The sequence below is a fragment of the Melopsittacus undulatus genome, chromosome 12 (assembly GCF_012275295.1).
Source record: "Melopsittacus undulatus isolate bMelUnd1 chromosome 12, bMelUnd1.mat.Z, whole genome shotgun sequence".
NCBI classification, from domain to species: domain Eukaryota; kingdom Metazoa; phylum Chordata; class Aves; order Psittaciformes; family Psittaculidae; genus Melopsittacus; species Melopsittacus undulatus.
The window spans coordinates 5608339-5622129 of record NC_047538.1 but is presented as its reverse complement, the minus strand read 5'-3'; the positions used below and the strand labels follow the sequence as shown (position 1 = coordinate 5622129).

The 13791-nt window shown below is 41.0% G+C and overlaps 1 protein-coding gene across 1 annotated transcript in view; it reads left to right on the top strand.

Moving 5' to 3' along the window:
- The window catches only part of PLCH2 (phospholipase C eta 2), a 78080-nt gene that overhangs the window by 39746 nt on the left and 24543 nt on the right, over positions 1–13791 (top strand). Inside the window, exons 4-8 of the mRNA XM_013127648.3 lie at positions 4464–4610; positions 4967–5210; positions 5778–5907; positions 8463–8633; positions 10706–10799. Of these exons, the coding sequence (XP_012983102.2) occupies positions 4464–4610; positions 4967–5210; positions 5778–5907; positions 8463–8633; positions 10706–10799 (786 nt within the window). The remainder of the gene's footprint in view (positions 1–4463; positions 4611–4966; positions 5211–5777; positions 5908–8462; positions 8634–10705; positions 10800–13791) is intronic.

The window sequence follows — 13791 nt, the reverse complement described above, 5'->3', positions numbered from 1 at the left end:
TAGAATTAACTACTCAAAAGCTTTTTCAAACTGAAAGGAGGAGTAGGAAGCACTTAATGAATGTGTTTTTAAACGGGCAATTTGTGTTTAGCTCATCAAGCTAGAATCATATTAGGCTCCTTGTATGGATCACAGATGGCAAGAGCAATTGTATATTGTGCTTGCAACTTGATGTAGATTAAGTGTTGCAATAACATAAACGACAGATTTCTGTGTGTGGAGTTTAATGGGTGCATTTCAAATGGAATGAGGCAGTGACTTAGAGCTTTTTAAAGATGAATCCTTACCTGTTTTTATCTCTGTCATATTTTGACAGAGATAAAACACCCTCTGTGTTCCTGGTCTCTATGTGCAGCATTTGTTCTGTACAGGGTAGCTGCCTGGATGTGTCCTGAGCAAGCATCTTCTGTGGGCTTGTGTCAGTTCATAAAGACCTTCCTAAACGGGCTGAGAGATGGAAAGATGCTGCCAACAGAGGTGAAGAAGAAAGCACTTTTTTTAAACCTCCTTTTTTTTCCCTGCAGCTGAAACATGTCACCTAAATCCCTTGACTGGATAGGGCAGAACCCCAGCTTTAGGATTAGTGCGTATGATGGATTTAGGATTTGAAGCAAACATGTGTTGCTGTGTTTGCATCGTATCTAGTTTTTACTGCCTAGAGAGACAGATTTTGTCTTTTAGCAGGCATGTCCATTAAAATCCTGAGGAGAACCTTCTGAGAGAAGGTGAAGACTGACACAGGGAGATTTTGAAGAGCTGTAAGAGACGAAAATGTGATTCTTTTTATTCAGACCTGGAAAGAGACTGAAGAGCTTCAGCACCCGGACAGATTCACAGTGAAAGGCAAGGGTGGCTTAGGAGCACAGGGAGAGGAATGGATTGTGCTGCTAACTTTGCACTTCCTTACTGCAGTGGATATTGTTGCTTGATTTTGACGAGCAAGCAAAGCCCTCAGCAAGAGTGGGACTTGAAAATCTGTTAGTAATCATATAAAAGACCTACCTCTATGTTGGAAGGAGGAAGCGCCATGGAAAAGCCAACAACTGTAAATGGGTGTGATGTCTTGGTGGATGCTCAGCAGCTGGTAAAGTAGCAACAGACAAAAGATATCATGGAGCACCCTTTCTGTCCGGAAATGGATTCATTTACCTGTCATACTGCCTCATGTGCCATCATGTGTCTTGAAAATACTGAACTGAAATCCACCCAGTCCTCAAAAATAGACACATAGAGAATAAAAAAGGAATTTGTTAGGATTATAATATTCTAAATCTGGAAGAAGGCCTAAATTTGCTGTGAAACATCTCTGTAACAACCTGAAAATACCCTGGATTTTGGAAATCACTGATTATCTTGGATTTTCCTGCTAATATTTTTATGCTATTACATTGAAAATGTGTCCTGAAGAATCTTGATACCTACTAAGACCATCGGTGCTTGCTTGCATCCAGTTCTGAAGCTGCTCTTTCTCTCAGATATGGATGCCTCAAAAAGTCCCTTGCTTCAGAATAAGTTCTCAGTGGCCCATCTGGCTGAAGAGTTTTTCTGGGTTGGTGGCAGCATTGTAGCTTCTCCAAGATGGAAAATGGGCCATATTGGTAAGATGCAGGCTGGATACCTGCCACTGCACAGAGTGTGATGCTATCACCTTGAAAGCTGTTGTGTTGAACCCTTATTTAGTGACAGCCTTGTCCAGCTGTATTGGGGGGGGGGAGGGGGGCAGAAAAGAAAGAAGAACTTGAGCCACAGCCCTAGTCCTACATTATACTGCATGGTTGCTCATGCAGTTCTCTTGATCTTCAAGAACTTCTCAGTTATAATTCCATTACTGATTTCTTTATATTATTCTGGAAAAGCAAATGCAAATCTGTACACCTTGATGTGCAGACCTTTAGACATGTTCTATTGCAGAGATAGAATCAATCTCCCTCTCCGTGCCATCAGTAGGAAAACCTTGGATACCAGGATTTGTACACCTCTTACCTTTTTGATTTTTCATGCACTGTTTGTAGTTTTCACTCTGAAATGAGTGTTTAGAAGCATCTCTGATGTCTGCTTCCACAGTAGGTCACTGGACTCTTGAGAGGTTGTTTTCTAAATAATGATATACAATGGCAAAGTTCTAAAGCTTCACCAGCCAGCTGAGCAGGCTCCCTTTTTGCTTTGTAGCAGCCTTGCTTTTAAGCAGGTAATAAGCCCAACAAACCCAGTTGGAGTTTGCTATAGAAATGAGAGGTTTCTTGTTCTATTAACTGCATTTTAATAGCAGGCTTCCTGAACCACTCATCTCCAGTGAGGAAACCTTCAGTGGCCCGGGCCAGAATCGCCTGCTGCCTTGTAAGCACTTTTTTGTCCTATCCACATTATCTTTTGGGTGCAGCAAAAGCCATCCCTGCCATTGCTGGCAGAATTACACAGACATTTTCAAAGAACAAGGAACAAACCCAGGGTGCTGTAGCCAACAATTAAAGTAAAAACTTTGTGATAAGACCCTTACTTGAGTGGATGTCTTCAGGATCAGAAGTGGCACTCTGGGAGCCCTTATGATGTGGTCCCATGAGCCGCGGTGGAGATCCCCTGAGCTCACAGGCATCAGCTGAGTTTTCAGAATATCTTCTGATTTCAAGACCTCTCATTTGAACAGAATTCCCACAACTCTACTGGATGGATTGTATAGAGGGAACATGTTGTGTGTGCTGTTATTATATATTCATTTTTTAAAGGATTTGATGCCTCCTCTCTAAACTGAAATTGATCTTTAAGGTTTCTTCCAACCCAAAACATTCTATGAGTCTATGATATTCCATGTAAAAACCATTCTGTGATTCATAATGTTCCTGGCAGGAGTACTTGGAGCCATTCAGTTCTTTGCTTTAGCTATTGATGAGCCACTTATAGCTGCAAAATCATTTCCAGTGAGACTTTTAAAACCCGTAGCAAGTATTATCTCTTCAATGGATTGGCAGTGCTGGATGCAGGATAAGTGTGGGAGTCCTCGTCTGCATGGGGGAAAGCTGTTGTGGTTTGGTGGTATTTTAAGGGAACAGCTTGCCCTTACGGTGCACGTGTGCTGGAGGGCTTTCAACAAACATGTTGTGTCTTCTGGAGGCCCTGGAGAGAAATAAGCCTCTGAAATCTCTTTCTCTCTCCTCACAGTGTTTGAAGAGGGGTTGTTTTGAAGCTCACAGTCAGGATGCATCTTTGTCAGGGTCTGTTATCAGGTCAGAGCTGAGCCTGACTTCTCCAAAGAGGCTGGGGAGGGTCAGTGTGGTACAACATAACCTGGAGCTGTGCTGAACCTGGGACGTGAAGCTTTTGACAAAGCTGGTCCCTGTATAAAAATACTCTGTGACTCAATCCTTCTAACTTCTCTTCATCCCCACATGCTAAAATACTCCCACTCCTTCACACATATACATCAAACCCAGAAACTCCTAAAGGACAATAATGCTGCTGAGCCAGAAATCATTAATTAACAGGCACTAGAACATCTTTCTAACAATAAGCAGGAAATTGGGCTCTTATTTTTTATTCCTGTAGCAGGACAAGTTGTAGGGATTTATGATTTGCATAGTTTTGTTATTTATCATTACTTTCAAACTTTTAATGGAAACTGTAAATGTTGCTATGAGCCGTGAAACATCACTTTGAGCCTTTTCTCTGCGTCAGTCCAGTGTCACTTTGTAAGAACACAAGCGCAGAACTGAGTGTTCTTTGCTCCTCTCTCCTGCTCTGCTCTGACACTGCTTTTTGCCGCAGTACAGAGATCCATCTGCTCTCCATGACTCCGTTTTGTCCAGATGCAAATTGAGGCGACTCATTAGATCAGAAGAGAGCTGAACCTCAGCTGAATTCTGCAAAAAGGTTCTATTGAAGTGCAAAATGTTATGTAAGCACAAAGAAAACTCCAGCCTGAAATTAGCAGCTATTTCTTCAAAAACATGATTCACTGCAAGATTGAGGGGTTTTTGTTCGATGTATAGAAATGAATCCTTAAAGCAGGTACCTGAACAATGGTAGGTAGCAGTTAGACTTGTCTTCCCATCAGTGTGCTCTACTCATTTCCATGCGGTGAAAAACCTCGGAACAAAAAGGTTTACTTTTTAATTTGATAGAAGTACCACTGAGTTCTTCCTGCAGGTTTTCCTGCCCCTCTCTAGTGCTCTAAGGCTCCAGTCACACAGACAGGCCAGGGTGCGTGTTTCAGTGCACATGCGTGTGCAGACATGGTGCCCAAATCTGGTTTCCTTTTGCAGGAATACTACCAATCAACTAAGGTGTTACCAATCAACTTAAGAATATTGTCTGAATTTCCTTGTGCTTATTCTAGTAAGTGATACTTGACAGTAGCTTGATTTAGAGTGTAATCAGAAGGTAGATCTTATTCACTCAGCTAAATCCCCCCCAGATAAGTGTGTTGCTAATAGTTTGACTTACTGATATCACTTTATTTCTCTCTGCAGTGGAAAGATGTATGAGTTCCATGCAAACTGGTACCCAAATGATCAAACTCCGTGGCAGTTCCAAAGGGTTGGTCCGCTTCTATTACCTGGATGAACACAAGTCGTGTATTCGCTGGAGACCATCTCGAAAGAATGAGAAAGCTAAAAGTGAGTTTCAACCCCAGAACTTCTGATTCCTCCTAGGGTCTTGCCCTCCTACAACCAAGCAAGCATGAAGGATTTAGCGCATTGATAGGTGATCAAGAAGAACGTTGTATTTGAATTTAAAGGGTAGTAAATTATTTTATGATTAATACTTTATGAAGATGAAGTGGCTGTTGTCAGCTCTGCAGGTTGCAATACTGTAGTAGTAGTACTGAGTTGCAGGCCAAACCTGTGTGAGTTGAGGACTTGCAGTGTTTGGTGTGGGCCCTTTCTCTGCAGGATTTCTCTACTGGATAAACACACTGTGGTGAAAGGCCAGCACACACTTATTGATGAACTACATGCTTTTGTCATTCTAGTTTCCATCGACTCTATTCAGGAGGTTTGCGAGGGGAAGCAGTCAGAGATCTTTCAGCGCTATGCTGATGGCAGTTTTGATCCCAACTGCTGCTTCAGTATCTACTATGGAGACCATATGGAATCTCTTGACCTGGTATCTTCCAGTGGAGAGGAAGCACGCACCTGGATCACAGGGCTAAAATACCTGATGGCAGGGATCAGCGATGAAGACAGCCTCTCGAAACGCCAAAGGACCAGAGACCAATATCCTTCTTAATGCTATCTGAGAGTAATTCCTGGAGGTGGAGAGTTATCAATAGCATAGGGATTCCTTCAAGTATTTGTTTTGCTAAAAGTAAGCACTAGGCTCAAAGCTTCAAAGTGGTTCCCATTATATTCCCTGTTTCCAGAGACAGAGGAGTCCTTGAAGAGAATTGTTCTGGGCAAGACTTGGAGGTAAATGACTGGAGTGAACTGAAAACCGTACAGGTATATTCTTTCATCAGTTACTCCCTGTGTAAAGGTGTCTGTTTCACTTGGTTCTACAGGACAAAGTGTGATGCAGCTCTGCAGCTCTCTCAGAAGTTAGTTCTTCTGTGCTATATAGTATGGGTCAATAGCATGTGTTGCATGTTGAGCATAGCAAGTTTAGAAACTGTTACTGAAATAGCATCTGTAGAATTATATATTACTGTAAATTCTCTTTCATCCCCAGTATAATACCCAGTCTTTCCTAACATGGAAAATATCATATAGTCATAATATCCTTTACTATTATTATATCAGTAATAGCCGTTACTATTCCATGCTGTTCCTTAACTCCTGTTCAATGTGGTTGAAGCAGACATTTGATGAGGCAGATAAGAATGGTGATGGCAGTCTGAGTATTAATGAAGTGCTCCAGCTAATGCACAAACTGAATGTGAACCTACCCCGACAGAAAGTCAAGCAAATGTTTAAGGTAAGAAATAAAAATGCATTGGTTTCTAAAAGAACAAGGTTTCAGTTGGTGGAGATTTCATGTTGAACCTAATAGGAGAGATTGTAAATACTTCAACAGCTGTTTTGTTTCCACTCTGCTGAAAGATACTACCCTAGTCCATTTGATAAATTGAAAAGAGCTCCAGAAACACATCATAGATAAATGCTATTCATAGAAAAAGAAATGCTATTCATAGAAAAAGTCATTACACCAGGTACCTTCTGGTGTTGCATAACATTGAGATACACGATACAGAGATAGCTTCTTTGCTAAACTTCTTGATCTGAATCTCAGTCACGTTTCCTCCTCTGATTACCTTCTCTCTAGTCAATATTATCTAATAAAGTATCTAGAATCCTCCAGTAACTGGCACCTTTAAAATACCCAGCATGGAGACTTCTGTATCTGTCATGGGTTTTGCACTGCTATCAGTTGTTTGATTTTCATTGCATTCTGCTGACCTTGACCCAATTTACTGAGCAGCTGAACCATGGAGATGTGTTGTGTGTGCTTTTGTAACTTGAAAGTCTGTTGTGTGAAGAACCTAAGCAGAAGTTGAATCAACAGTTCTGAGTGTAGGGAACTGCCTTGAGTTTTGCACTACCCTGAGTCAGGGACATCTCAGCACTGCTTCATGTTTTCTGCAAAGTCATGCCTGGGAATCACTGAATTCTCAGTAATTCAGTTCTGGGACAGATTCCAGGCTCAGACCCCTTTGGGAATCGTGTATGTACAGCCAGAGACATCTGAGGGGTTCAGTCATCCCTTCTTTTTCTCTTTAACTTTTTCTTTCATACCAGCAAACACTGAACTTATGAATGCTCAGTAATTCAGTGAAGAACTGAATTTAAAAACTCATTAAAATGAGTAGATTAAAGTGACTCTTTCCAGGATGAGCCATGAGGTTTGATGCAAACTGCATAAAAGAGACTGGGGAAATATTTCCTGGGGAAAAAAACTGCACTTACTGTATGCTGCGTTCTGGTTTTACTGCTTGTAATCAATGACCATTACTACACACAGGGGTGCTTTAGAAATGCTATTAACAGAGAAGTATAGGTTACTTTTTTCCACATGCAATCCATAATTGAAACTGAGCTGGCCTCAACTGAAAATACAATTGCTATTTGATAGCTTAGAGTATCAAGCAGCCTTGAAATTAAAAATCAAGTCTCTTGGTTAATGAAATAGCTACACTAAGTATTTTAAGATATAATAGAGTAGATTAGATGTAGGTCTCAAAGAAAGTTTCCTTAACTGTTAATTAAAGTAGGGAGCAAGTGCAGGGAACAAGGGAAGAGGAGACTGTTTGTGTAAGGCTTTAACAATTCCTGGAGGTGCATTAGAATACTTTGCAGAGTTGGGGCAGTACTTTGGTCTTGGGCAAGCAATTGAATGCATGTCAGCTTGCCAGATCAGAAGTGCTTTGTGAAGGCTGTTCATGCTGCTGTCCATGGTTTAAGGGAGTTTGTTTTCCTCAGCCGATACAAGTGCATGTGCATGGCAGTATGTGAAGGAAATTCAGTGAAAACCATGAAGATTTACTGAAAGCTTGTCTAATTTATTTATTTTTCAATGTTGTGGCCTTAAATGTACTTCAACTTGTTCACAGTGAAGGTGAGCAAAGCAATAAACTGACCACTCTTTTACTCAGAACAAAGTAGGGAGTGCCAGATAAGCTTTTTTACATGAAACACTGCAGCTTTCCTTTTTCATGCTTCCCCCAGCAGAATTTTTCATTCATTTTTGCATGGTTTTAGGAACAGGTTTTTAGGAAACACAGTAATGCCATAATCTCTTCTCCAGATAGTTATACCATTGAATAGAGCTCATTGTGATCAGTCAGAAGATTTTGTGGAAGAAATTCTTTCTCCACTATGTGCAAACACAGTAGCACTAAGTAACACTGCTGATACAACTGAGAGAAGTTCAGGTCACAGGCTGGGACACCTAGCCCAAAAAGTAAGGAACCAAGAAACATACATATTGTAGGGGTAGATATACTAGAGGATACTGTGTCATTCACTGATGGTTATTTCTTTACTTGCAGAAATAATATTCTTGCAGATTTTACCAGTTTATGGCCATGGATTTAAGCGGGAGCCTCCCAAATCCTGGATATAAAATTAATTTCAATATGACTTGAGTTACAATGATCTTTTCAAGAAAATATGAGTGGGTAATTCTGCCAGGCATATGCACATTCTTTCTATGCTGTCTTACTCATTGCCATAGGTAGAAGAAATCTTTCAAGCAGAGTTCCCAGTGGAGCAACGAAAGTTGTTTCTTGGCTCGTGCACTAATGCATACATTCAAGAGGTTCAAAGGGGAAAGCTGTGCAAAGCATTCACATGGCAAAGCATCAGCCTGGTAAATCAGTCTGTTCTAGGAGGTCATACAGAGAGTGGCTGGGTCAGGTGCTATCATCCTGCATTTAATTTCCATGTTGCTTTATTCCCATGCAGGAGTTTGTTTATTTAAGGTTTGTTCTGGCTATTGCTGGGATCTCATTGCCTTATTACTGTGCAATGCAGGAGGCTGACACAGATGATAACCAGGGCACTCTGGGCTTCGATGAGTTCTGCGCCTTTTATAAGATGATGTCAACGCGTCGTGACCTCTACCTGCTGATGCTCACCTACAGTAACCACAAGGACCACCTAGATGCAGATGACCTGAGACGCTTTCTGGAGACTGAACAGAAGGTAGGGCCAAGCCAGGGGAAGCACTGCAGCCCTTATGCTGTCCTGCTTGCCCTTGGAGATGCATCACCTTCTAAAGGGTGGGAGCTTTGTTGTCATGGATGCCTCTTGATTTTCATCTTGCAGGCTGGCATGACTATTTCTTGAATCTGCTTGTTCTCACTGCCTCTTCTTTTCTGTAGGCTCTTTTGTTGTGCTACTGAATATAGTCTTTACAGTTTCTTTCTTTTTCATGTGTTATTTTAGGACAATTCTATCCATATCTGTCTTTTCCCAGTATTCAGTACCGGGGTGTTTCTGGCTCTGCTTTTGACTCACTACACAGTCCATGATAAGACACTGAATTGCTTTGTCACACTACCTCAGTTTGTAAAGTGTAAGATTATTTTTTAAAGAGCTGTTGGGAGGATTATAAGTGTCTGGGACAGTTTTCTGGGGGTCTGGAGTAGCACATATTCCCTAGTCTCGTAGTGCTTTAGCTCCATTGCTGGAGAGGGTCTTAAATACTGTTTTTGCTGTAAGCTAACTGATGTGATCTTATCATTGACCCTGCCTGGGGCAGGATTTTGAGCTGAATGACTTCCTGGGGTCCCTGAATGATCCTAATATCTTTCATCTAGAAACTTGTGGAAGGCTCTGAAGTGAGAAAAAATGATTGGGCAGCAAGATGCAGTCAGTGCAGGAACAAATGCATTGACTCGTCTTTGCCTTTTTCCTCTCACAACTTCTTTTGAAGCTGCATGTCTCTAAGTCATGAATCTCCATCAGTTTTAAATGTTGTCTAAAAAATGGATGAATAAAAAAGCCACTTCTCTGTCAATTATGGTATTAGATTAGTGGGTTGATGTTTCCATTTCATTGGTCAAGTGATCCTCCAGATGATGAGAGGAAAATGAATGCTCTACAGTGGGATTAGCTAATCACTGATGTGGACAACTCAGGCCTGTGGGGCTTCTCTCTCTTGTCTAGTGCTGCCCCTCTCTCTTGTCAAGTGCTGCCCTTACTCATACAATATGTACATGGAAAACAAATGTTCATTCTGTGCTTTGAAGCTCCAGAAAGAAAAGCTTTCTGTTATTCCAGAGCTTTAACTTCAGAACCCAGCAAACCAAAAATGTATGGACAAAGACAGGGTTAGGATTTTTAATTCCTCTTATTTCACTCATATTTATTAGGTTTTCAATGACCCCCAGAAAAGGCATTGATCTGGTAGCAGAGATGCTGATGGTTTCATTTGCCCCTGGGCAAAGATTCTGTGTTTTCAAAACAGTCATTGACTTGATCACTTTATTGGCAATCCCCTCTGGTGACAAGGGCTTTATTTTCATGTGTCATGTACAGCATTTCATGGAAAAGATTTGCTGGACCATTGAGGATAGGAATATATTCTAATAAATAGCAGGGATAATAATTATAGGATAAATCAGTAAATAGGAATATTAAATAATAGTGTTAAAACTGAACTATGGAAAACTTGCAATGTAAAAAAATGCTACAGCTTATCATAAATGGCCCTTTTTAATAAATGACAGCACTTGCAATCATGTATTTCCCTTTGTACTCTGTCATTTTCAGTTGAGAACACAAAACAACACTGAAGTTAGCAGATTTCCACATAGAGCTTTCTGATTCTCTGTTACCCTGCCACTAACTGATTTTTCTGTCTGCTGCATAGAGATGAGCCATTTTCCTGTTTATTTCAAAGTAAAAAACCCTTGATATAATACAAACTAATCCTTTAATCCTACAAGAGAAGAAATCCCATTGGTCTGGGACAAAGCTCGTTCTGTTTGGATGCTCTGGGTGCCTAATAACACTCTAACCAGATTTGACCTACAAAGCAGAACTCTGTATTGGCCGAGATCAGGCAGCTGCCAATAGGGCAGAAACATTCCCCAGAGCAGACCAGTTCTTATCTGACCTGACACTGATTGACAGGAGTGAGAATCACACTGGGTAACTGGAAATCCCTACTACCACTGTGCTTAATCTGGTCAGCTGCTGAACTGTTTACAGAGACAAGTGCCCAGCAAAGCTGTGATTACCAGTTCACATCATTTTTGCTACTTCTACAGATGACAAATGTGACTAAAGAGCACTGCCTGGAGATCATCAACAAGTTTGAACCATGCCTGGAGAACAAGAAGGAGGGAGCTCTGGGGATTGATGGTAAGCAGGCTGGCATAGCTTTTGTAGGGAAGAGGCAACTGTTTAATGCCTATGAGAATATTGCATCCATTTGCAGAATATATAGTCATAGAATTCTGTCAGGTTGTACAGAGTATGCTGTTCAGTACCTTGTTAAGTGCCTATTGTTTGCGGAGGATCCTAAAGGGAAATTGCTGCTCTTTGAAAGACTTGTTTTTAAAGGGGCATATCATGAAGCAGCACAGCAGTCATTAAAGGTGAGCTGGAGCTGGATGTGTCTGTATTTGTGCTTTTGGAAAATACAGTAGAATTGAGTTACATCATTCCTGCAGGTATTTTTGGAAACCCTTAAAATTTTAATCAGAGGAGTGATCTGATCCAGAATAAACATGTGAAGTGAGATTATAGATGAAATTTGTCCTGAAGCTTGCTTTCATGACCTCTGCTGCTAGAGCCTTCACTCTGAATATAATGATGCTATGCCATAATGATGGTAGCTGTTATTCCGAGCACTGATTCTAAATCCTTTCCCCTAAGTAGCAAATCATCTGCTAGATCTTATTGACTCCAAGGGCAGAGTACATGCCTCAGGAATTAGATACTGTGCAAAAGTTGTCTTATCCATTTCTGTGACTGTGTGGTCACAGAGAAAGGTGGCAAAATATAAGTTTACTGCATAAGGAAGTGGATCATTTCTCTTACATTGTGTAAGAGTATAAGAACTGTCATGCAATGAGGGTTGCTTAGGATGGATTCAGGTCTGTTCTACTTTCAGACTAAATTTTCTATTTATTTTAAAGCTTATTCCAATGCCAAGTGAGTGCAGCAGTTGACATATTCATGCTTTTATTTTCTGGTGCTCTACACTCAGTGGCAGTCACATAAATAATGAATAGTCAGATTCATTATCTTTGCCTTCCTCATAGCTAGAAAAGCAAGGCTGGGCTTCAAACAGCTGTAGCTTTCCATACTGGAAAGAAAACCTTTTAGAAACTACCCTGATAATAAGAATGGGTGATAAAACAGTGGAGAGTTTACGAGTTAGGATTAGAGAGCAGCCCAGCTCTCTAATGGGTGACATTCTGCTGGGTGTCAGCTACAGGTCTCTTGATCAGGAGGAGGTAGGAGAGGAGGTTGTTTTGAAACAGCTGGAAAAAGCTTCCCATTAACAGGCTCTGCTCCTTGTATGGGAGACTTTAAGCACTCTAGTATCTTGCTGGAAGTGCAACAGAACAGAACATACCTAGTCTAGAGCTCAACTAATGCAGTGTATGATGACAACATCTGAACAGAGGTGACTGGGGAGCAGACTTTAGATCCCACTGGTGTTCTAAATCAAGTGTTACCTGGAGAGGCTGAAATACAGCAGCTATGGAAACTGAAGCTCTGTGTTTATTCCTTACATTGGTAGAGCCCAGACAGGAACATCCTGGCCAGACCCAGCAGCACTTCAGTGGTAGTAAAGTAATAGTACAGTACATTCTTGACCCATTCGTATCCATTCATGTGTCTGTATTGCCTTGGTTCCTCAGCTGTGATGGCTTTTGTCATGAAGCACCTTGGACTGGCCTGTGCCAATTCACTCACTCAACATAGTCCTGCAAAACCCCTCTTACCTTCCTCTGTTGATCAGAACAGACCACTATGTTTGTGTGCTTTTCCTGAGTGTGGGAATCCCAGAGGTCTACAGTTCAAACTGCCAAGAATATCTTGATTCATTCATGTTTCTTCATCCAAAGGCTGATAGATCCAGTTACTGTGAACTCAAATACCAATTTTGGTATTATATCTTCACAAGTGCTTAAAGCAAACACTGGTGTTGTTTCAGGGGCATTAACAGTGTTGTGTGGAATTAGTCATGTAGAAGCTGATGGTTTTTAGGGAGGTGAAATGACTGATTTGCCAAGAGTGATCAGCCATATGTTTGCTGCCACACACTGTGCCCTGTCCATTTTTCATGGTATCTGCTCTGATATGGTTACTCTTTTGTTTCTATTCTAGCTATATAACAAGTTTGCTAGTTGCTATGTGCCTCCAGAGACTCAAATACTGTTCAAAAAGTTTTGGCTGCACTTTGTATTTATCATCTCTTTTCCTTTAATAAAACTTTCATCACCATGAAATATAAAGCCTATAAGAACCATCATAAAGGACATTTTATCTTAGACTCTATTGAAGCTCAATTTCTCTTTGCTCTGTAGACCAGACTGATTTTGAGGACCAGAGTTCTTTTGCCTTTAGTGAAACAAAGCACCAGTCTGTCACAGTCACAGAAAGGGCGTTAAGACCTTTAGAAGTTTGGCAGAATTTTTATAAAGGCACTGTGTTATTTATGGAATAATGAGTGAAATGTCAGGAGAATTAGAAGTCTTGAAGCAAAGACCTTTTGAATAAGGCATCATCACTGTCAGTAGCTGTTCCAGCCAGGATCTGGGGGGAAATCTTAGTCTTTCATTGGTGGCAAGTTAAAAGGATTTTAGGGAGACTTGAAATGGAAGTTACAGTTTTTAATGTCTGTCTTGTGAAGGTGTCTGTGAATATGTGCACAAACGTATGCTGGTGACCTGAGAACAGCAATTTCATACAAAGATAAAAACCATTACTTGCTAACACTCTCCTTCCAAACAAGGCAATGATTGCAATACAGAAGTACAGAGGATGTTTTCTGCATCTCACTACTTCAGCAAATAAATTCTTCTGGTAGCATCACCAAGTACTACAGAGAATTGATCTATTGGTGTAAGTCTGGAGTGAACCTCAGCCTCACAAAGTGGCAGGGATGCAGCACTGCAGATCTCTCCCATCCATTTACATGTTTGTGCATGTGGTGTCATAGCAGCAATAGAGACTGTTGCTTGCACAAGCCAGTGTGTGTTGACATTCTTCTGGTATTTTAAGGAGAAATAGGGAAGTATCTCTCTTGCTTCAAACTGTGTTGTGCCACTAGAAACTGTCTCTAGGCAGTGTAGTACCATGTATCTTCCAACTCATTTCACTGAGGAGCAATGGCAGG